The 22,265-nt window shown below is 52.2% G+C and overlaps 1 protein-coding gene across 3 annotated transcripts in view; it reads left to right on the forward strand.

Moving 5' to 3' along the window:
• The window catches only part of SSBP3 (single stranded DNA binding protein 3), a 160,067-nt gene that overhangs the window by 133,348 nt on the left and 4,454 nt on the right, over window positions 1–22,265 (forward strand). Inside the window, exons 6-14 of one of the 3 annotated variants that reach the window (XM_037827147.1) lie at window positions 1,576–1,656; window positions 2,602–2,661; window positions 6,716–6,782; window positions 6,892–6,968; window positions 13,856–13,920; window positions 14,559–14,607; window positions 15,240–15,275; window positions 15,819–15,873; window positions 17,166–17,236. In XM_037827147.1, the coding sequence (XP_037683075.1) occupies window positions 1,576–1,656; window positions 2,602–2,661; window positions 6,716–6,782; window positions 6,892–6,968; window positions 13,856–13,920; window positions 14,559–14,607; window positions 15,240–15,275; window positions 15,819–15,873; window positions 17,166–17,236 (561 nt within the window). The remainder of the gene's footprint in view (window positions 1–1,575; window positions 1,657–2,601; window positions 2,662–6,715; window positions 6,783–6,891; window positions 6,969–13,855; window positions 13,921–14,558; window positions 14,608–15,239; window positions 15,276–15,818; window positions 15,874–17,165; window positions 17,237–22,265) is intronic. The other 2 variants (XM_037827148.1, XM_037827149.1) reach the window with 2 other exon arrangements.

The following is a 22,265-nucleotide window of genomic DNA, read 5'->3' on the forward strand; positions in this document are numbered from 1 at the left end:
CCCCTCTGTCTTTGTCTGCACATCTCTTGGCGCCTCTGCCCCTGTGCCCAGCCCTCTGCCTCCTCCCCAAGTCTGGGCTGTTTCCCAAGCGAGCAGGAGGCTCGAGGGAGGAAACCCTACCTGGTCTCTCCAGAATTCTTTCTTCTCTTTTCATACTTAACCACGCCCATCCCCCAGTGCATGTTCTGAATTCTTTTCAAAAGAAACTTCCAAGGAAGTGGCTCCCCTTCCTCTGCCCAGCACCCCAACTTCCAGACCTGAAATGCCATGGGGTGGTGGGAAGGTGCTTCCAAGCCAGGGCTTTTCACCCATTTTGACTGTGACCCATAGAGGGAAATACTTTTGACATGGCGACCCAGTACATACACACATACACACGCTATGTACAAAGGAAACAAAGGTTAATGAAAAATATTGGCCTTTGGAAACACACGGAGCTCTCTGAAATTTTCTATTTTTTTATTCTGTTTCAGGTTTTTAAAAAGCCATAGTTGGCCACCCACTTCATTGATTTCATGACCCACTAATGGGCTGCAGACCACAGTTTGGCCAACCCTGAGGTTTAGGGGAATTCCTCTGCCCGTCCCCTCTGCGGGGGAGTGGAGAGGTCCACACAGCCCAGGGCTTCGGGGTGGCACACCGCCTTCTGGAGTGGGGTGCCCAGCGTGTCCACCCATCCAGCATTCAGGGGCCTCCTAGTCCCGGCTCTGCCACCTACCAGTTGTGTGGCATGGCCTCCCTCCCTTATCCCTCATCCATCCATAAACATAGGAACAAGGAGCCCTATGTCATAGGCTGTTGTGAAGTGTGGGTGAATTAATGGACCGTAGAGCCCCTGGCGGATACCAGTCATTTGGTGGGCACTCAGTAACCGTCTCTTCCTCTCTGTTCAATCCGTGGTGCCAGCCCCCTCCGCCTCGGTCCTTATCCATCCATCACTACCCCACCCTCTGCTCCGGGAAGCCAGTCCTGGGCGCTCCCCCCCATCCCTATCCCCTGGTATACTCATGACTCAGGGCCTCGCACCCACCCTTAATTGATCCTCCCTTGTGTTCTCTGCCACCTTGTCCCTGTCTCCCCAGACTGTGAGCTCCTCAAGGGCAGGGGCCTTACCAGCTATTCCCCCCCACACCGTCCTCTGTAAATGTCCCTCCCACAAGCACCTTGCAGAGTGGGGGCAGAGGGCATCCAAGGCACCCTGTCCCTACGCCTCTCTGTCCTCCTGAGCCCATCTCAGGCCACATGTTTAATGTGGCAACCTGTCCAAAAGCAGACCATGCCCGGGACCCTCCTTGCATGGTCTGACGAAAGTGCTCGGTTTTAGGTTTTATTCTTTGACACCTGCCCCCCACCCTCGAATGTATCGATGAGCTTCTCTCCCTCCCGCTCTCTGTTGCACACCATTGAGCCCGTGCCCACACAGCAGCCCCCCACCTCCCCTCCACGCAGCGCCCGCCCACCCGCACGCCCGCCGCCCTCCCTTCGTTTTTGGTTTAATTTTGGTTCTTTTAAGCTTCTCCTGCGCTTCTCCATGTGCTGTGATCTGTAACCTGCCTCTACTGTCTGGCCTCACAGGGTCCTCCGGGGTCACAGCCCTCGCCGCACGCACAGCCTCCACCTCACAATCCCAGCAGCATGATGGGACCTCACAGTCAGGTAAACGCACCGTGGCTCACCCGCCCACCCGCCGGGGGGCGCGGGGCACGGAGGAAGGAGAGAGCCAGCAGAGGAAAAACAAAAATCAAAACGTGCTCTTCCCGTGGCCTTCGAGTCTCTCTGGCCAGTTAAGCTAAAAAAAATATATCAGAAAGAAAGAAAAAACAAACACCTTTTTTTCTCCCCCCCCTTTTTCTTTTTTTAAAGTTAGTCTTAATTCCTTGGACCTCACCCCTAGCCTGGATATGAAACCAAAAGAAAAGAAAAACAATTTCTGTGACCTTGTCAGCGGCCTTTGCGTTTTTGTTTTTTCCTCTCTCACTTTTTGGTTTGGTTTTTGAGTTTGGTTTACCATTCGTTTGTAACCAAAGCTGCACCCCAAGCCTTTTCTTTGTGCGCTCTTGCTGCTGAGATAGCTTTCTCGCCCATTGCCCTGCATCGAGTTAGGGAGCCCGCTGCCCCCTTGCCGTTTTCCATTGTTTTTTTCCCCCTTAAACCCTCGCTCCCCCTCCCCGTCTTTGTCAGTGGTTTGTGTGTGTGCGCATGTGTGCGTGCCCAGCTTTGTCTGCAGACCCTTAACATTTTATGTATAAGGCCTTTTACGTACACTTTCATCTGCCCTCACCAAGAGCAGAGATTTCCCAACTTTGCCCTGCGTTGATTTAACCCTGTTCTTGAACATCCTGTGCAAAATCCCCACCGCTGCCTCTCCACCCAAAGTAGGCTTCCGGAACAAGCACAGAGTCGGGGCGCAGGTGTGATGGGTGGATCTGTTGTTCCGTCTGCCCACTGGAAGTTTTGCCTGGAGGGCAGAGGCCACCAGGAGAGAGAGCGTTTAAAGATCAGTAGTCATAACAAAACCGGACTTGGTGGAGTGAAGAGTGGTTGTGTTTGTCACTTTGTGGTAGTGCAGGCTGTCATTGAACGAATTCCCTGTAATTGCAGCCTTTTATGTCACCGCGATACGCAGGCGGCCCCAGGCCCCCGATCAGAATGGGAAACCAGGTACTGTACCTTTGCATGTTCCCTTTCCCCTCCCCCAGCTACCCTTGGCCCCATTTGAACTCCAATCAAAATTGGGGGAAAGGATTGGAGGGTGGAGGGACGAGTTTCAGTATGGGGGGTAGCTTACCAGGGGTTCCCCGGAGAGGGTCGTGTGCCTGCCACCCCCAGTCCCCAGCATTTCCCCTGCCTTTCTTCGACTGGGCTTTTGGCAGCCAGTTTGGACCCTGGAGAAGCAAAAGCAGCTGGGGTGGGAACGCAGGGCTTCAGCTATTCCAGAGAGAGTGGTAATGCCCCGGCCCCTCCCTCCCAGCCCCTTCTTGGAAGAGGGTCTTCCTCCTTAATGAAGTTAATTGACAATGTACATTTTTTTTTCCTGGGCGCTTTTGAGAATTGCCAAGGCTGGTAAATATAATCCTGCTATTAAGGGGAGAAATGGCCCGTAGGAACGCTGAGATCAGGAGCCTGGGTGCAGCGGAGCAGGACACATGCGAGTTTTTAAGCAATGTCTGCTTGCTTTCTAAAACCCAACTCAAAACAAGAAAGGATTTGTTCATGTAACTAGAAAAGCGGGCTGCATTCAGGGAGGGCTTTTCGGCTTGGGGTTGTGAGCTTTTGTGGGCCCATGAGGGTTGGCAATTCTAGGTGGTCTGGAGGAATCCGTCCCCACGCTGTCATCCCTATTTCGGCTCCTCCAGGGCCCAGAAGGGGAGCCAGCAGGATACAGATGGATAGAGGCCTCTTTGAGAATAGACAGACTTCATAGAAGCTTGTTAAAGAAGCATCAGGGAAATTTGTTCTCATGCCACAGTATTTTTTTTTTTAACATAACTTTTTCAGTGACTTTGCAAAAACCCTTCGAAAAAATCTGAGCACCCATGCAGCTGTAGGTACCCTTGTCGCTGGGAGGTTAGTTGCCCACTAGATTGGTGTTGTCGGAGGACCTTCTGCAAGAAAGCCCCTGAGGGAGATGATACCAAGACTATGGAGTGGTGCTTGTAACCAGAAGCTTCCCATCTTAAAGTTAAATTGCCAGGGTCTTGCCTATCAGGTTTCCCACTTTTTGTTTTTTTCTCTCCAAACGCCCCCGTTTCCTATTTTCCCTGACATGAAAGGGACAAATATGGATTAAAAAAATTAGAGACCCAGAGCAGGAAGGGACCTTGGTTTACATTACAGAAGAGGAAACAGAAGGTCAGAGTGGAGGAGAGACTTCTCAAGCCTCACAGTGAGCAGGGGCTGAAATTGGTTTCTGGCTTCTTGTCCAATGCAGTTTCTACTCTGCCCCATTCTGTTAGCTTTTATAGTTAGTTTTTAAATTGCTGCCCCCACCATTGTTTTTAGGCTCCATCTTGCCATTGCACGTGTGGGCAGCAGCAGCTCTCCCTCCTGACTACCTAGGGATTCCTCTTGGCCCGAACTGGCCTCAGCCCCAGGGAGAAATCAGATACTTCCTTATGGTAATTGTGGCCCTTCCTCCAGCAATTAAGGGACACCGAGAGGGAGTGTGTCTTGTTTCTATTTAGCAATTAAGCTTGAGCAAGTCCCTGAGAGAGCAAATGGAGACTAAACCCATCATCTGCAGCACACATTACAAACCAATTTTCTCAGCCTCCCTGCCACACCCCATCGGAACTTGTGAACTCAGGAAATGTTTGTCCTCCAAAGAAGGATGTGCTCCTGCCATGGGCATTATGCCTGGGGCTCCTTGCAGGGTATATCAGTTGGAGCTGCTGGTTGAACTTCTAGAAGCCTCTGGGCCAACAAGTGAGCTCAGCCCTATCCTGCGACAGGGGGAGGAAGCAGAAACAGAGGGACTTGCTCAAGCTCACACGGCCCTTTATAAGTTGACCTCCTGGGTTAGGCGGATGGGAAGGGCACTTAGGGGAATGACAGCTAGGTGTCCTTGACTTGGCCACACAGTCTTGCAAAGCCAGTTTCCCTGGCCAGAGGTTTGGGGCTGTGTGTAGAGCGTTGCTGTTTTTCAAGTGAGGTGGATAGTGGACCACTGGATTCAGCCACGTTTAGGAGAGGAAGGGCTGGAATCCGGGGTTGACAGACAGCCTTCTCATATGCATGCCCATGAGCCCCCACCTGGCCCAGCCGGCTGACTCGGCCAGGGCAGGTGGGCAAGTGTGGGGAAGCAGTGGGGTTCGTCCCTTTCCTGGGACATCTTACTGTGCCTTGCCCCCACTGTGCTGTAGAAGAGGAGCTGGCCCCAGAGCGTCTCCCCAGCAGGCCTGAGGATGTGCACACACTACGTGCTTGCAGCCCCATCTACGAGCTGTTATTTTTTCTTCTTTCTAACTTCTGAGGGCTTCAGCCATTTTCTCTGGGCGAGACCCTTCCGCCTTGGTCCTTGCATACCTTCCTTCCCCCATAGAGGAGGCCCCAGGTTGCCTGCCCCCATCTCAGGAGCCACCCCAGTGAGCCAAGGAGGGAAGCAACTTTCAGGCCTTTTCGGAGCCCAGCTTTGCCCCCGTGGATCTTGATACGCAGCAGGGTTAGGGGAATCCAAGAAGGAGCTTCCTATGAGAACTGATGGGCAGCATTGGCCATCTGGGGTGGGAGAGATTGCCCAGCCCCCACGACAGGTTGGGGCCGATGACCTTGAAGGTCCATTGTCCTCAACATCCTGCGGCTCTCCAAACCTGGCAGCCCCCAAAACAGGCCTCCCTCAGGCTTCTCAGGGTCCTGTAACCAGACCCAAAATATCCCTAAGCCCTTAAGTGGACAGACGCAACCCAGCCAAGTGAGTCAGAGTTGGGGAACTTGGGGAGAGAAAGCAGTGCTGGGAAGAAGGGAGAGGTTGGAACAGCTAAAACCCAGGGATTGGAGAGACCAGACGCTCAATACCCCCCAATCTAGCTGCCACCCCCACCCCGCTCCATTCTGAAGCTCGGGAGACAGTGAGGACTTGTCTCTTGGCTTCCTACCACTCATTCTGGAACCTCTTCAGAGTTTAGTCTCAAGCCAAAAGCAGACCAGTTCCCTGTTGGCTGACCCCAGGGGAGCAGTCAGGGCTGGGGGGCACACAGAGGGGCTCTAGCTCTCAGGCCTTGGGCTCTGAGGTGCACCGGCACTGCAGGTGGGAAAGCTGACCAGCCTTACCCAAAGGCTCGTCCTCGCCCAGGCAGGGACTCGTGTGCACCCAAGGGCTAGGGTCATAGAAGCAACCTTTTCCCCCAGCTTCTATGTCTCTCTTTTTTCAGATTGCAGCTGAAATAACTTCAGTCCCAAATAAATTACTTTTAATAGGTTTTCACAGTGAGTGTGCCAAGCATTCACGCAGGAAACCCATGTAGCACCCATCCTCACCTTCTTCATAGTCGTCACACCAGCATCTGCTGTTCGCATCAGGCTACAGGAGCAGGTTCTCATTCAGCATCTGTCCCACTCTTAGAGGCCTCCTCTTCACCCCTGAGCTGGGGAGGTGGCATTTCACGTGGTGGGAGAGGACAGGAAGTCACGGGGCCTGAGTGTGCATCCTGGCTCTGCCCGGAGGTGACCGAGGGCCATTGGACCCCTGAGCCTCAGTTTCCCTGTCTAAATCTCAAAGACCTCCTCGTCTCATCCTTCCCTGTGGTTTTAGGATTTTCACTACCAGCTCTCTCAGTCCTTCATAGCACAGAGGTAGAGATAAAATGAGTTACCCCTCCAAGAGGCTAAGGAAAGATGGGGTTTGGCTTAAACTGCAGTGGCTGAGGTTTGGGTGGGTAGGAGGAAAGGCTCCCAGCTGCCTCAGAGGGCCTAGTGGCAGGCAGTGCATCCAGAGAGTGTGACATAGAGAATATCCCTGCCTCCTTTCAGGGCTCTGGGGCAGCCATAAGAGCCCACCCGTGCTGCAGTTCTACCAAATGCCAGCCTGAGCTGACCCCCACTCCGGGGTGGCTCTTCCCCAGCTGGAAGGCAGCAGGGACAGGGAGGCCACGAGTGACCCCAGATGTCCAGGTGGGGAGCCGGAGCAAGCAGGCACCACCACTCACCTGCCAGGCCGCGGCTCCCTCCTTCCCCCTGGGCCCGGGGAGCCGCTGCTCAGTTTGTGTGTCTCTTTCAGCCTCCAGGAGGAGTTCCTGGGACACAGCCATTGCTGCCCAATTCCATGGATCCCACACGACAACAAGGTACAGAGGACAAGGCAGGGCTGGAGTTGGGGAGAGGGTCCTCGCTCCTCTGTCTCTCTGTCTCCTGCTTCCCCATCCCACCCCCCATGACTTGCCTACTCTCTTGCAGGGCACCCCAACATGGGAGGATCCATGCAGAGAATGAACCCTCCCCGAGGAATGGGGCCCATGGGCCCTGGCCCACAGGTAACCGCCTGCCTGTGTGTGGTCTGCCTGTCCATCCGTGTGCACCCGCCTTCTCTCCTCTCCCCCCAGTCTGTCCGCGTCTCTCAGTTAGCAGGGGTGAGGGCACGTCTGGGTCCCCAGCCCCGCTCTCTGCCCTTGGCTGGCTGGCCCCGCGCAGAGCCCAGAGCAGCCCCTCGGCAGGCAGCAGTTCCTGGGAACCTGGCAAAGGCGGGCATCAGGGGAGCCTTCTGCATGGCAGACCCTGTCCTAGTATGAGGGGTGAGGAGTTCTAGAGATAGAGGGACTGGTGCCCCGAGCAGGGGTGGGGACCTCCAGGAATCCCAGGGTCTCCTCTGCTGTGGGTAGGGTACCCCTGAGGTGGCTCAGGGGCCAAGGTTTGTTGTGATCGGACAGTCCTGTGTCTCGTCATTCATCCATCCTCAGACACATCACATTGACTTCTGTGGGTCCCAGCAGACCTCATTTTCTCCACCTGTCAAATGAGGGGTGAGTCTGTACCCACAGTTTTCAGGGGTGAGGGGAGGCTAGGCTGGGCAGGGCCCCTAGCACCTGCTTCAACCCAGAGCTTTTGCAGGTTTCATACTGGGCTCCAGCCTAAGGTTTCTTTTTGCCACAAAAAAAAAAAAAAAGAAAAAGAAAAAAAATGAAAGGACAGTTTGGAGACCTGGGAGAAATTATTTCAAGTGTTCTGCATACCTTTTGACGACAAAGTAGTCACTCCTTCTGACCCAGTTCCATACCCCATAGGAAAAGACCATTGGGCGAGGGTCTGGCAGGCCGTTCCTGCCTCTGGCACGTTCTCCCTGTCAGCCCTCACCCTTCTGAGTACTTGAATGTTGCTCTCTTACCCGCAGTAGCCATGGCAGAGCATTTGCTATGTTTGGTCCTCCTTGGGAATTCTCTGGAAGCTGACTATCTGGTAGAAGCTAGAAATCTGGTCAGGACAGAAGGGTTTTCTCCTAACTTGTCACTTCCCTACTTCTCTGCCTTGCCTGGAAGTCTGCACGTGCCTCTCTCACCCGTTTGTAGATGCTTGGGATTCTTGGGGCACCCTCACCGGTTTCTGGTTCCCCTGGAGATGAAGTAGCCCCCTCCTTTCCCCAAACCCAGACACGCACCTTTTGCAGGGGGCAGGTGCCTGCCCCACCAACCCACAATCCTTTGCTCCTTTCCAGCGTTTTATTTACAACAAATCCAACCCACTGCTTTCTTCACAGTAGTGGCTTGAACATCGCGGTGTTGAAAGATTTTAGGCAGGTCCTTGTCTTCTGTTGGCCCCGTAATCCTAAAAGGAAGCAAGCTCACACCAATTGCAGCTCCAGTTTTCTTGCTTTCCTTGCTTTTCTCTTGCCTTAAATCCCCCAAAGCTCATTGTTTTCACTGGCTACTTTTAAGCTGCCTGAGTGGCCTCTTCCTGCTGTGCGGCTGCCTCCGGCTGATCTTGGCAGGGCTGCCCGGCTGGCCAAGAAGCTGCCAGGAGGCAGGTTCTGAGCGCTCTGAAGCGCTCAGCCTCTGCTGAGTGGTAGACAGACAAGCATCGGTGTAGAAAGCAGCCGTGGTCTCGGATTTTCAGAACATCATGACTGGGTCTGAGGGAGGAAAACTTAATTCCTGCCCCACCAGTCAGTCACTCTGGGTTCCCAGAGGCGCAGCAGCGGCATTTGTGAGATGGAATGACAACAGTATCTTCTAGGGTTGCTGGAAGGAGGAACGTCCAGTTCTCGGGGTAACACCTGGCAGAGAGCAATTTATGTTTTCCAACTTGGGGACCTAAAACCAACATTCAGGACTCTAGTTGCTTGAATATGGTGATGGCTTTCAATTTCTCCCCCTCCACCCCCCAGCAAAGGCCGTTACTGTTTAAGCTTATAGTTATACTGAGGTTCTAGAGGCTGGAAATGGCTGTTGTTAGACTGGCCGAGTGCAGGGTGTTCCAGAAGTTTAGGAATTCCTCCTTGCTTAGTGGGTGTCTCTTCACATCAGAGTTCCTGACCATACTCTTTCATGCTGGCTTTTAAGAGGCAAGGGTCCTGGAGGCTCAGGGGTTGCTGAAAAAGGCCTCCTGGGCCCAGGGAGGCTCCCTTGGCCCCATTCAAACAATCTGCAAAGGATGGAGTTCCTCCCACGCCCCAAGAGGTGTTCCCAGAGGGACCAGGGGAGAGAGATGGTAGCACGGGGTGAAACCTGCTGACCCTCCCTCCTCAGGGGCTCTGAAAACATCTGTCCTCAATACAGTGTCCCTTCTCCCCTTCCCATGTGGTAGTTATACCCAGAAAAGACAGCGGCTTGGAATGCACAGGGCAGACTTCGTTCCACACACATGCTGTTTCTTTGTCATTTTATTTTACTTTACTTTATCAATATGGAGACCCTAAAGTGCTTTGACAATGTCTCCCTTTGCAGCCTTTCAGTTATAAAATTCCCGAGCTACCCCCCACCCCCTTAGAACAACCCAGAACGTCTACCCTAGCCCCTTCCTGAGGGCAGAAAGGCCTGGCATTGTTGGCATAGGCTTGGGCCTGGCTGCTGGGTGGATTGCAGGGCCTGGCATCAGCTAGGGAGCGAGTGGACATTGGGGGTCCTCTTGGGCACACATTGCCTGGGAGTTTGGGACTCCAAGGCTGAGGTTGGGGAGAGGCAGGTGTGGCCTGTTCGCCAGGCCCTTTATTTCAGTCTCCTAAGGGTACTGTCCTCTTGCTCCCAATTTGCTGGAGAGGGAGGAGCTCCAGGACCTGGTGCCGGGGACTGTGGTCCTGGTGGCATCTCGGTCCTGGTTGGGCCTCCAGTCCCTAATCTGCAAAATGGGTGGCGCAAGGACAACCCCATGGGGCTCGTGATGGGGGCTGGCGTAAACCTCAGCAGACGCACACAAGTTCTGCAGATCCCACCCGCGGCAGCCAGGTTCTGGGAAAAGGCTGCCAGCCCATCCGTGGCCTTCGTCAGCCCCCGTTGCACGGTCGCTGCCCGCCGAGACAGACACAGAGGTGGACCATCGGCATGTTATCCCCAGTGGGGAGTCAGATTGCTTTTAGCCAGCGACCACTTCAGAACTTTCTGCACAAACAATAGGTGCAGTGTAGTCTCCAGGCACTCCATAGATTGCACTACAGAGCAGAGTGACAGAGCATTTTTCAGGCTGTGTCATGTTTCATCCTAAACGTCGCCAAGGAACCAGCCGCCCAGGCATCACCCTGCCCTTTGCCCCCCATGCCTCAGGCAGCTTTTACTCTGGTTTTGTGAAACAGCTGGTGTCCCAAAGAGAGGAGAGGTTTCCACTTCACCGTGTTCTCTTTATATGTATGTTAGTGTTGGGCAGTAACCTTTTTGAAAGTGAATCCTATTGGAATGAGGCTGAGCCTGCAGGGGTCCTGAACGGGCTCACGTGGCGAGAACGCGTGTCCCACCAGAGGGACTTCAGCTCGCAGACCCGTGGGTACCGCTTCCCAGGCCACAGGCACGTAGCCTTTCTAGTATTCAGGTTGGAGCCGGTGTCGGCACAGCCTGGGATCAGATTGCCATCCTGGCTTGTCTGTGCCTGGGAAGTTCAGGTGAAGGCTAACCTTCCGTCCCTGGGGATGGTCCTGGGCTCCGGAGAGAGACCACGTCTCTTGTGGCTCCCTGCTGGTCCAGCATTCCCAGGGCTGGGTAAAGAGGGAATGGGGAGCCCTTGGTGGCCTCCCAGTTTGGGATGGCCCAGGTCCCTGCTGCCTGACAGGTCCTGCAGTCTGGTCCTACAGTTAGGGTGAAGGATGAGCTGGGTGGGCCACAGACAGCTCAGTCTACATAAGGCACCCCTGGGGAGGGGTACAGGAAGTAGCAGGGGGAGGGCCTGGACCCAGGTCTCCAGCAAGCAGGCCGGGTCCCAGTACAGAGCGGGATGAGGGGTGTGGGAAGACAGGCCCCCATGCTGTGATGGCGACCAGTGCTCTCTCTCCCTGCTAATGGGACCCTCCAGAGCTTTCTCCATCATCACCTCTGACAACCCAGGGCTGTGGGTAGGCAGGAGCTGGGCCCATTTCCAAGAGTGAGTGTCTGAGAGAAGAGCAAACCCACTTCTACTGAGTCTCTGAAACTGGGTTTCCAAGCCCTCTGTGAAGGGATTGGTGTTTTTGATTTGAAAATTCCCCCTTCTCCCCCCCAAAAAACCCCTGAGTTTTAGCCCTCTAACTTGCTGTGTGACCTTGGGCGAGTCTCTGGCCCTCTCTGGGCCTCCAGGTTGTCATCTGTGAATTGTGGAGGTGTGAGGCCCCCCACCCCACCCTGACACACACACGGAGCAGGGCTGTGCCTCCCCAGGAGCCGAGGACTGGGTGCAAAGGGAAGCTGCCATGCTGGCAGCTGGGTGCAGCAGAACAGCCATATGGCGCACCTGGAGGGAGGTGCACCTGCATTTCCAGGTGTCTTCCAGGTGTGAGTGTCTTGTGTGCCCGCTCCTCTTACCCCATCTGTGCAGCCCTCTGCACCCCTAGGTGCAGGTGGCAGCAGGAGGCAGCTGCAGCTCCTGGAAGAGAACAGTCTATGTCTGGGAGACCTCTCTAGTGGGCCGGGCCATGCACAGTGCAAGAGTGGGCTGCCTGGGGAAGGGGTGAGCCTGCGGTTCCGGATGAGTGGAAGTGAGGCTGAGATTTGTAGAAGGGATTTAATAGCTGCACGTGGGGCTTAGAAAGGACCCTTTCAAACCCGAGTTTCCATGGTGCTTAAGGCAGCATTAAGGGCTTTGGTGTTGGTTGTGCTGCTGACAGCCCAAATCAGTACATACCCCCTCGGGCTTTCAAAACCATCGTTTCATTCGGTCCTCACATGACCTGTATCCTCAGAAACATGCAGGAGCTCTTTGTCCCCATTTTATGGATGAATACATGGTTGTGGCTCAGAAGCCACTCGGGCCATCACTGCAATGGGTCGCCTCAGTTTATCTTTAAAGTGGGGACAATCATGGGGTTGCCGTGACAATTAAAGGAGGTGATGCATATAAAACTTACCGCACAGCCTGGCACAGAGAAAGCATTGTTGCCACTTAATGTGATTTGTCCAAAGTCACCAGCATGTAGCCGAGACCAAACAAGCTTTTCCATGTTCTGACGTCACACGTCCAGCTCTTCACCTTGTGGCGTCCATCTGTAAAATGGGCACAGCTTCTGCCCTTTGCCCCCAGGCTGTCCTTGTTTGCTTTCTGAGTGCTCATGGGAGCAGCAGGTTCTCTGCAGCCTGTCGCCCCTTCCTGCTCCGGGCCCCCCTCTTTGCCGGCCCGCCTGGTGTTCCCCTGTCATTGTCCACACTGAGCACTCTTCCAGACCCCAGGCCCCTCTGGGTGACCAAGCAGAGGAGTGGCCCCGAGGTGGTGAGGCCTGGAAGATGACAGGCCCTGGCTGGGGAACCCATCATCAGCCCCATGTCAGCTCTGAGTTTGTCAGGCCCTGCACTCGAGCCTCCTGGCCTGGGGCTACCTCCTGCCCGCCTCTCACCAGACGTTTAGCTGAGTGCAGACTCTGGAGTCTCCCAGATCCAGGTTTAATTCCCGGCTGTGCCATTTGCCTAACTGTGTGACTTTGGGCAAATTGCATTCTCCCCTTGGACCCTTGGTCTCTTTTTCTGTGAAATGGGAATGATACCAGCCTTGGGGTTTATTATATGGATCAAACCATAGACTATATGTAAAGTGTAATATGTGCTCAATAAAGGGCAGCTAATACAGTTCCTTTGCCATCAAAATTCCAACCTACTTCTTGAAATTCTACTACAAGGGTAGAGCCTAAGCTGCAGCCAGGCTCATTGATTTGTCCATTCATTCACTGATTCACTCATTCATTGTTTCATTCAGCGGAGACTCACAGAGCCCCAGTCTGTGCCAGGTGATGCGTGGAGTGAGGGGGTCATAAAGGTCATTCAGGCCCAGTCCCCACCTTCAAAAGGCCCTCAGTCCACTGGGAGAGATGGACATGTGTCCCCCAACATGGTGAGGGGTACAGGGGAGCAAGATTACAAGGCTTTATGAAAACAACTAGGATGGAGCTGTTAACCTCAAGGGGTGGGGTAGGGTTGACATCCCAGAGGAAGTGCTGTTTGTGCTGGGTATTGTAGGATGCATAGGAGCTTGCCAAGTAGAGAAGAGAAAAGGGAGGCAAGGTACTTATTCCTGTAAAGAAAAGAGCCTGTGGAGCCGGGAGCAGCTTAGCCTTGGTTATGGCAGGAGATGAACTGGTCCGGACACCCCATGACCCACCACCCTCCGCCTCGGTGGTTTGTACTGATGTCCACAAGCTGAGCTGTGGGACTCTTTGGGAGGCACCGTGGTCTGTGTAGACTCTTCTCTCAAACGGAAAGGCAGCCCCCGTGGGTGTAGATACAGAGTTTCCTTCCTTTTCCCCTGCACTGGACCCCACTTGGGAATGCCTGTCCAGGGCATTGGGGAGGGTGTGGCCCAGGCCCGGGGCATGCTGAGGGGGTCCGTCGGGGTGGGCCCGCACTGCAGGGACAGCTCAGAGTTTCTAAGGTGTCCCCACTTGGGCCCCATTACTGAGTCCCTTCCCTGTTACCTGCCTTGAGAACCCCCAGGCTCAAGGGGAAAGTGTCAGGATAGCGTCGTGGGAGCCCAGAGGTACAAGTGGCTTGCCTGACATCCCTGCGATTTTTTGAGAAAATCTTCTTGAAGCTCCTGGAAATGCATTGAAAGTTGTGACCGTTCCTCTGTGCTGGCTTGTCATTGTGTCGCTGTCACTCCACTCCCACTCTCCCCCCACCCTTTTTAAAAGAATGTATTACTGTTTGCTCATAGATCCTTTCTGCAGACTAACCCTCTCACTTACGTTCTGTCTGTTTGTTTCCCCCTCCTTCTCTCTCCGGTCCCCTTCTGCTCCTCATAGACTGACCCTTGGTTATCGTTGCAGAATTACGGCAGCGGCATGAGACCACCGCCCAACTCCCTCGGCCCCGCCATGCCCGGGATTAACATGTAAGGCGCAGACTGCTTGGCCGGTGTCTTAGAGCCGTGCCCCCACCCCCACCCCCACGGGCACCCCAGAAGGCTCCTCATCAGCATGTGCCTCTCTGGACCTCAGTCTCCTCCTCAGTGGAGTGAGGATGGAGATGGTGAGAGCTGCCCCTTGTACAGTGTTTCTGCGTGCCAGCATGGTTCTAAACACGCTGCCTGGGTTAGCTCTCTGAATCTTCCTAATGACCCTATGAGGCAGGTATTATTACCCTGTTTCCTGATGAGGTAACTGGGGCACAGAGAGGTGAAGTAATCTGCCCAAGGTCACACAGCCTTAAGTGGCACAGTCAAGATTTCAAGCCCTGTGAGTTTTTTTTTTACTCCAGAGCCCATTTGATTGGCTAGTGTATTAGCGATTCCTAACCCCTTGGAGACTCGGTGGACTCCCTTCCTAGAAAAATGCACTTAAAGGAGTTTTCAGATTTCTGCCCACGGGCCCACATTACAGCCCCAGAACCAGATGGTCTCTAAGTCCCTGGGGCTGTATGAAGCACTACCTGTTGTTGATTTTGACCCTCTCATTCTGCCGCTGCTGGCACCACCCCTCGAGTTTCTAGCCTCTTGCTGATTGTCTCCTTGTCTCTCTTTTCCTCTCTCAGGGGCCCTGGAGCTGGCAGACCCTGGCCCAATCCTAACAGTACTAACTCAGTGAGTACCCAGGTTAAGTGGGAGGTGTTCACCAGAGGAGGGGTTCTGGGGTGCAGTACGGTTCCTGCCCCAGGTTGGAAATGTCAGTGGAAAGGGAGATCCAGCTGGGCTCCTTCAGTCCTGCGACACCTCCAGTGGCACCTTATGCCTCCGAGGAGAAGCCCATGGGTGGGGGGGGGTATTGGGGAGTAATATGCTCTGCCCAGCCCAGCCCACTCCTGCAGAAACTCTAAGGTCTGAGTTGAGAGCAACTCGTCCCAGGCAAGGCTGGCTTCCCGTATTCAGGGGAAGGAGCAGACAGGGGGCTCAGTGCAGCCAGTCCCAGGGAAAAGCTCTGTCTTTCCTGCCCTTCTGAGCTGGACGGCCTCTTCCACTCCTTGGGCCCTCCCCGTGGCTCCCTGCCAAGGCTTTGGGCAGGAGGAGAGCAGGCTTCGAGGTCAGTTCACTGTAGGAGAGAACTGGACCTCACTCACAGCCCACAGCCCTCCTGGGGAAACTAAGCAGGTAGCTGAGTGGGTCCCGCAGCCTTTCCTCGGAAAAGCAGGACCATGTCCCCAAGTGGGTTTGGAAGCTAAGGGCACTGCCAATCAAGGAAGTGACTGACCCGTGGCTCCCCCACATCTTGTTTCTAGATTCCATACTCCTCCTCATCACCTGGCACATACGTGGTAAGTGTGTGCATGGCAGAGGTTGAGGGGTTGTGGCATTGCGTGTCCAGCCACACGCAATTTAGCATGCAAGAGAACTGCCTCTTTCCCTTTCAAAACATGTCCTGAGCACAGGTTCCAAACTATGCTACAACTTGCTGTCAATATTCCGGCATCTGATATAGGCCTGGGGTGGCCCAGAAATTCCCAAACAAGACCTAAGATTTGGGATCCCCACCCGGAGAACTGACCAGTAGGACAGTAAGCATCCACTGCAGACCTCTGGTTTTCGCCTGGTGTGCGCGTGAGCACACAGATGCACGCCCACCCACCCACGGGGGCCTCTGTAAAGAAAGGAGGGGGGCAGTCCAAGTCCGGTTCCCCTCAAGCCTTCCACCAAGTCCTGTGCTTGGCTCTGTGTGAACTCTGGAGGTTCAGCTTGAAGTGAGTGCTGGGCTGGGCCCCACGTCGGCGAGTGCTGCAGACAGGGCGAGAGCTCGGCAGTCTCTCTCCACGCATGTTATTACTGTGAGTTTCCGATGACGGTTTTTATCTCATCTCCAGGGTCCCCCTGGTGGTGGTGGCCCCCCCGGAACACCCATCATGCCCAGTCCTGCAGGTAAGAGGCCTTGGGTGGGGAGTGACATGGACATCTCATGGGGGTAGGGGAGACCAGAGCCAAGGCTGGCCTGCCCCTTCTTGACTGAGCAGCACATCCGCCCACCGGCACGTTGGCACCCAGGGATTTCACCCCCTAGTGCTGCCAAGCCACTCTCGGCTCTGGTGACGCGCAGGGCTGAGCAGGGAGGTTGGGGAGCAGGGACCCACTGCCCTTGGCTCCCACTTGCCGGCAAGAACCCCATGCAGCGCGGGCATTTCTCTAGATGACCCAGAAAGGGACCTTTGGGTTCCTGCCTCCTGGAATCAGGATTCTAACGTGTGATGCATCTAGAATTTTCCTAGCTCTTGGCTTCTGGTTCTCTGTATCAGAGATCCTTTCTCCCACACGTGGGCCTGTGCACACTTGCACACACACAGCCTCACAATTATGTTTCTTTCCCAGCTAAGAATAGCATACCAGCCAGCGAGAAGGAATTCAACATACTCTCCTTACCCACCCCCAAAAATAAAGTGGGAGGCTGTTGGGTTTCTGCCTGAGAAGACGATGCCTGCTCCTGATGTAAACATAGGAGCTGATTTCTTAAGGCGCCTTCTCTTGCTAATTGGGGAGCTGGAGGGGACCCTCTCTCCCACCCCCTCATCAGCTCCCCACGCCAGGGAAGCTGCTCAGCTGCAAGGGTGGAGCTGGTGGCGGCCGTGATATCCCAGCTCCCGCTCCGGCTCCCCCTTTCTGCTTTTGCATTTTTATGAGTTGCGTGACCTACATTCAGACTGGGTCACTTTAAACCACTCCATATGTTAATGAGCCACCAGCCCCATCCCTGCCTCTCCCTCCTGCCCCATCATCCTGGCAGGGTGGCCCCTGGGTAATTTGTGGCCTTTCCTTTTCTGTTTTGATGAAAGACTCTCTCTGGGGTTTGGGGGAGACGACAGTGGTGATCTGGCTGCCCGGCATCGTCCAAGAGCAGAGTCTGGGCTCCCGATTTGGCTTCGGGTCGGGATTGGGGCAAGGACTGTGAGCCTGTCGTCTACCACTTTTGCCATGTCCATGCTGCTGTCCAGACCCCCCGAAATTCCTCGTTTCCAGGGTTGAGTGGTTTTCACAGTTGAATTTTCCGTGATTAAAAACTTTGTGAATCTTCATTAAATACAAATTAGCCAGAAAATGGTGGTACTTAGAGGAAATTTTAGGTGATAAAATACAAAAGAATGAGTTCAAGTGCCATGAGTTTGTTTTAATTAAGAAACGAATTAATCACCCCCGACTTGCGGGTTTCCACTGTTCTACAGATTCAACAAATTCCAGTGACAACATCTACACAATGATTAATCCGGTGCCGCCTGGAGGCAGCCGGTCCAACGTAAGTCTGCTTTCTAATAATTTACATATCAGATACCATAACAAATCATAATTAACTTCATCAGCTGAGGGGAAAGCAAGTTTAATTGATTTCAGCCATTTCTTACCAAAGATGAATAAAATAAACCATCAGAGAAGTGATTAACTCTCGGGCAACTCCATTCCCCGTTTGTAGCTGGCAGGGGGTGGGAGAGAAGAGGTGTTGCATCCCCACCCCTCTGCTCAGAGAGAGGGTGCTAGACCCCCCCACTTCTGGGTCCCCACCCCACCCCCGCTGCGTCCCACCCTGGGCAATCACTCGGCCTCTTGTGCCGTTTCCTGGGCTGTGGGAGCTCAGGGAGGCAGCCACTGGAGGAAGCACCGGGCTCGTTCGGGGTCTGGGCTGGGGCCTGCCCTACCATGCTGCAGGGAGCTCTGTGCCCCGCACCTTCTGGACTCTTTGCCTCCCTCTTCTGGAGGCCACTCCCTCCCCTCTTCACCTCTCCATGTTCCAGCTCTTGGTCAAGCCTCCAGCTCACACTTTGCATTTTCTGATTCCCACTTGTCATGCCTTGGAGCCAGTGTTCACTCCCCTTCGTGTGTTGCCTGAACGCTGTGGGTGAGGCTTCGTTAAGCAGTTGCCTCTGACTCCCTTCGTCACCCTCACCTGCCAGGAGCCCCTGGCACACAGGGCCGGGTCTCATCCACCTCCACAGACAATCCGCTCATTCCCTAAACATCCACTCCTGCCTCTGAGCCAGGCGGGAGGTGAATGGGGCCTGGCTTTGTCCTCGGGAGCTCAGGGTCTGGAGGGAGCCGCCGGGTGACTCAGTCAGCACTGAGGGAAGCCACAGGGGACTGCAGGGCCAGGGGGCAGGCTTGGGGCCCCAGAGTTGTCTATGGCCTGATTGAGGGGCATGCGGCCTTTTGGGGTGCTCCCTTTGGTTTTGTTGGCTCGGTTCCTGAGGAGACACAGAAGTCACCCAAGTCCTAAATGCTGTCCCATCCAGGACACTGCAGACAGTTCTCCCGGCAGCCTCGGGTCGGGATGGGGGAGGGCTTTGTCTAGAAGTCGCCTGCCACGCCTCCTGTGTCCCTCCCCACCCACCACCTGACCTCCCCGTTGCTGCCACATTAGGATGGCCTGCTGTCCTGCTTTTAGCAGTTTTTGGTTTTTGGTTTTCAGCAGTGGATATAGAAAGTTAGGGGGAAAGTACAAAATGCATATGGTGGCCCAAAACTCTAGGGACTGAAAACACTCATGTCAGATGGATGTGGCATAGAGTACCTGCCTTCCATAGTTGTCAGCTGTGGTTTTAGGGTCATCCGGGTTGTGTCCCTCTGAGACATGTGCCTCGGGTGCGCTGTCGTCATGAGTGTCAACACGGTCCGCCTCTGACTCCGCCTGCAGATCCACGGTTGTGCTTTGTGTGAAGATCGCACTAGTCTAGTTCTGAACACTGTGAATATTGTGACCATGTTTTCTAAGAGTTCAGACAATGAAAACGAGTGACGACAATCCCAGCACAAGCCTGACCCAGTTGTCACCAAAAAAGAAGGCTAAACGCTGGTTATTTTAATGACAAGCAAGGACACGTGCCACTGGATTAGGGAGGTCGGTAACTACAGCAGAGCATCCCGTACAGAATGCAGAAGGAATTTGGGATTGGGTAGGCTGGAGAAGGGGCTGTGAAAGCACTTTACGGGGGCTGCATTTCACAAGGCCGGAATGAGAAAGGCGTGTACTTCTAAATTGATCAGAAGTTTTTCTGTCACCCAAGCAGACACTGGTGCTCAGTTGGGAGGCCAGTGCTGCATTAGCTTGGGCACACCACACAGATGAACGGGCATCTTTGTGTTGTTCCCGTGATTGCGCTGTGCACCGAGACAGTTATGTTTCCTGATTCAGAGGATGCAGCTATGATGTCCTGTGGGTGAACATAGGGGGGCGTTGATAACAGATGTGGTGGCCCTGTACATGTGGAGCTGACCTTGCTCTCTGGGTATATCAAGGGGTGCACTGAATCTTGACACCAAAAATGTTGCCCTAGCACTTAGGTACTTGGCTTTGAAAAACGGAATTTCAAGTCATCTTGATTTCTATGAAGATTTTAGTGGAATTGCAGAAATAAGACAAAAGATGATTGTTCTCTTGTTGGAACACAAACCACTGTTTGCTCATTTATCTGCATCTCTGGTAGACAGTTCACGCACGTATCTTAGCAAATTTCATTTGGTCTATTAACTTGATTACCAAAGAAAATGAAAAGATGTTCACGTATACCTCGTACAGAACACTGCTGAAAAGGGGCTAGCTTTGCTTATCTGTGATATCGAGGCTTTCATGATGGAAGTTTTTGGTCACTTTCAGTTTCCTCACGGTGTGCAGAACTACTTCGTGAGATTTTGTATGTCACAGAGATGGAGGCGAGCACCTCCTTAGACGTGTGCCCACAGGGTACTTGTCATTGTCACTGGCCATAGAAATGTTCAAGTGTTGGCCTGCTCTGAAAAATCTTAAAAGGTGTGAGACAAGAAGAATGTCCGTCTCTAATTTGGAAATACATTGAGGATGAGAATGGAGAAAGGAACTCCAGCAAAACAAGTGTATATGCTCGCTCTTCAAAACTGGTGATCTTTACAGGGGCCACATGGAACCCAGGAAAGGATGAACCGACTGTACCTGAAGTTGTTTGATGTTATGGGTAGGTTGTGAAAAGTCTCACACAGTAGATGAAATTAACTACTTTTTTTCAGAACTCAAAAAATGTCACCAGAAAGGGGTAGCTAAAGATATAAAATAAACTTTCTCAATTTATTAAAACACTTAAATTATTTGGAATCTGACTTTGATTTCACAAGTTCATATTACCTCTGTGCTTTAAAACCATTTTCCCCAAGCAAGAGAGGTTTAACTTATAATGACGTCTGTTGTGCTTCAGAGCGTTTAGAAATGGTAGACGTCTTAGACACGGACAGCTCATCTGATGCATCCAAAGATGCAAAGGGCCTGATTGACAAACAGCTGGTCTACCACAGCAAGCCTGTAGACATGAAGTGGATGGACATCTTCAGAGAGCTAGAACCTAAGACATACAAGCCTCGACACCTGTGCTAGTGAGTAAAATCCTAAGTATTCCATGTGCGAACACTTCTGTGGAGAGGACCTTTAGCTTAATGTCATCACGTTGGGCGAGGGTGCAGAGCCGCAGGTCAAAGCAAATTTTATGGTTGAGTGTCTTCAGTTTTACCACTACATAAAGGAAGAGAAGGATGTCCCTAAGACTGCAGGCGGTTCAGAGGTGTTCTCTTGGAAAAGGAAGCAGTAAAAATATCCAAGCGCATCATGGGTCAGAAAAAACATCTCACCTTTTTATTAAATACAGGCAATATCTGTTTAGTCAGTTCTGTTGTGTTTATGGTCTTTTAAAAAGATATAAGCAGTAGTGTTAAATTACTGTATCAGGACAGAAGCCTACAAATATTATCATTTTTGTCATACAAATCATTAATTAGTCCTATTTTTGCAGCTGTTAACTAGTCCTATTGTTCTTTGGCTTAAAGCATTTATGTAACAGAAAAGTAAAGAAATGTATTGCTGTATACCTAGGTATCCACATGCAAATGAATGAAGTTGGACCTCTATTTCATGTTATATGAAAATTGACTCAAAACAGCTAATAGACCTAACTGTAACCACTAAAACCTATCAATCACTTAGTAGAAAACATAAGGAGTAAATCTTCCTGACCTTGAATTATCAAAGCCCTCTTGGGTACAACACCAAAAGCACAAGTGACTAAGAAAAAATAGATAAATTGGACCTCATCAAAATGTAGAACTTCTGTGCTTCAAAGGACACCATCAAGAAAGTGAAAATATAACCCACAGAATGGGAGAAAATATTTGCAAATCATTTATCAGGTAAGGGACTTGTATCCAGAATACATAAAGAACTCTTGCATCTCATTAACATAAAGACAAAACCCATCTAAAAAATGGGCAAAGGATCTGAACAGTCATTTTCCCAAAGAAAATGTACAAATGGCCAATAAGCACAAGAAAACATGCTCAACTTTATGGCATTAGGGAAATGCAAATCAAGCGCACGAGATACCGCTAGGACGGCTATAATAAAAAAGGCAGATAGCAGTGTTGTGAGGACATGGAAAAATTGGAGCCCTCACACGTTGCTAGTGGGAATGTAAATTGGTATAGCCCTTTGGAAAACAGTCTGTTAGTTCCTCAAAAGTTTAAACATAGAGTTGCCGCATGAGCCAGCAATTCCACTCCCACATACATACCCCGAGAGATGAAACCGTGTGTCCATGCAGCTTGTGCAGGAATGTCCACAGCAGTGCAATTCATAATAGACAAAAAGTGGGAACAACGCAAATGGCCATTGACTGGATTAAAAGAATGCAGTATATTCATACAACGGATTATTATTCAGCCATAAAAGGGAATGATTGATGCTACAAAATGGATGAACCTTGAAACCTTATGCTAAGTGAAAAGAAGCCAGTCACAACAGCCCATGTACTGTATGATTCCGTTTACATACACTCTCCAGAATAGGCAAATCCATAGAGATGGTGAGTAGATTAGTGGGTGTCCGGGGCTGAGGGGTTGAAGGAGGAATGGGGAGTGACTGCTAATGGACACAGGTTTCTTTTGGGGGTGATAAAAATGTTCTGGTGATGGTTGCACAACTGTGGGAATAGACTAAAAACCATTGAATTGTACTCTTTAAATGGGTGAATTCTATGGTATGTGAATCTCTCGGAACTAAAAAAAATGATAGTATATTCAACCATATGCTTTCAAAAGATGATAATATATACAACCATATACTTTTAAGAAATGATAATGTATACATCCATATACTTTCAAATTAATACCCTGTTTTCACATTCGTTCAAATAGTAACAAATGTGCATAATTATTTATCACAGATTATATTACCGTGTTTTGAAGTTGTGTGGTCTGGCAAAGCTGTGTCCACATTTGGCTCTCTAGAAAGTTGGTTAGCCTTGTCCTCACATGACGAG

Source organism: Choloepus didactylus, chromosome 2 (genome assembly GCF_015220235.1).
Source record: "Choloepus didactylus isolate mChoDid1 chromosome 2, mChoDid1.pri, whole genome shotgun sequence".
NCBI lineage: Eukaryota > Metazoa > Chordata > Mammalia > Pilosa > Megalonychidae > Choloepus > Choloepus didactylus.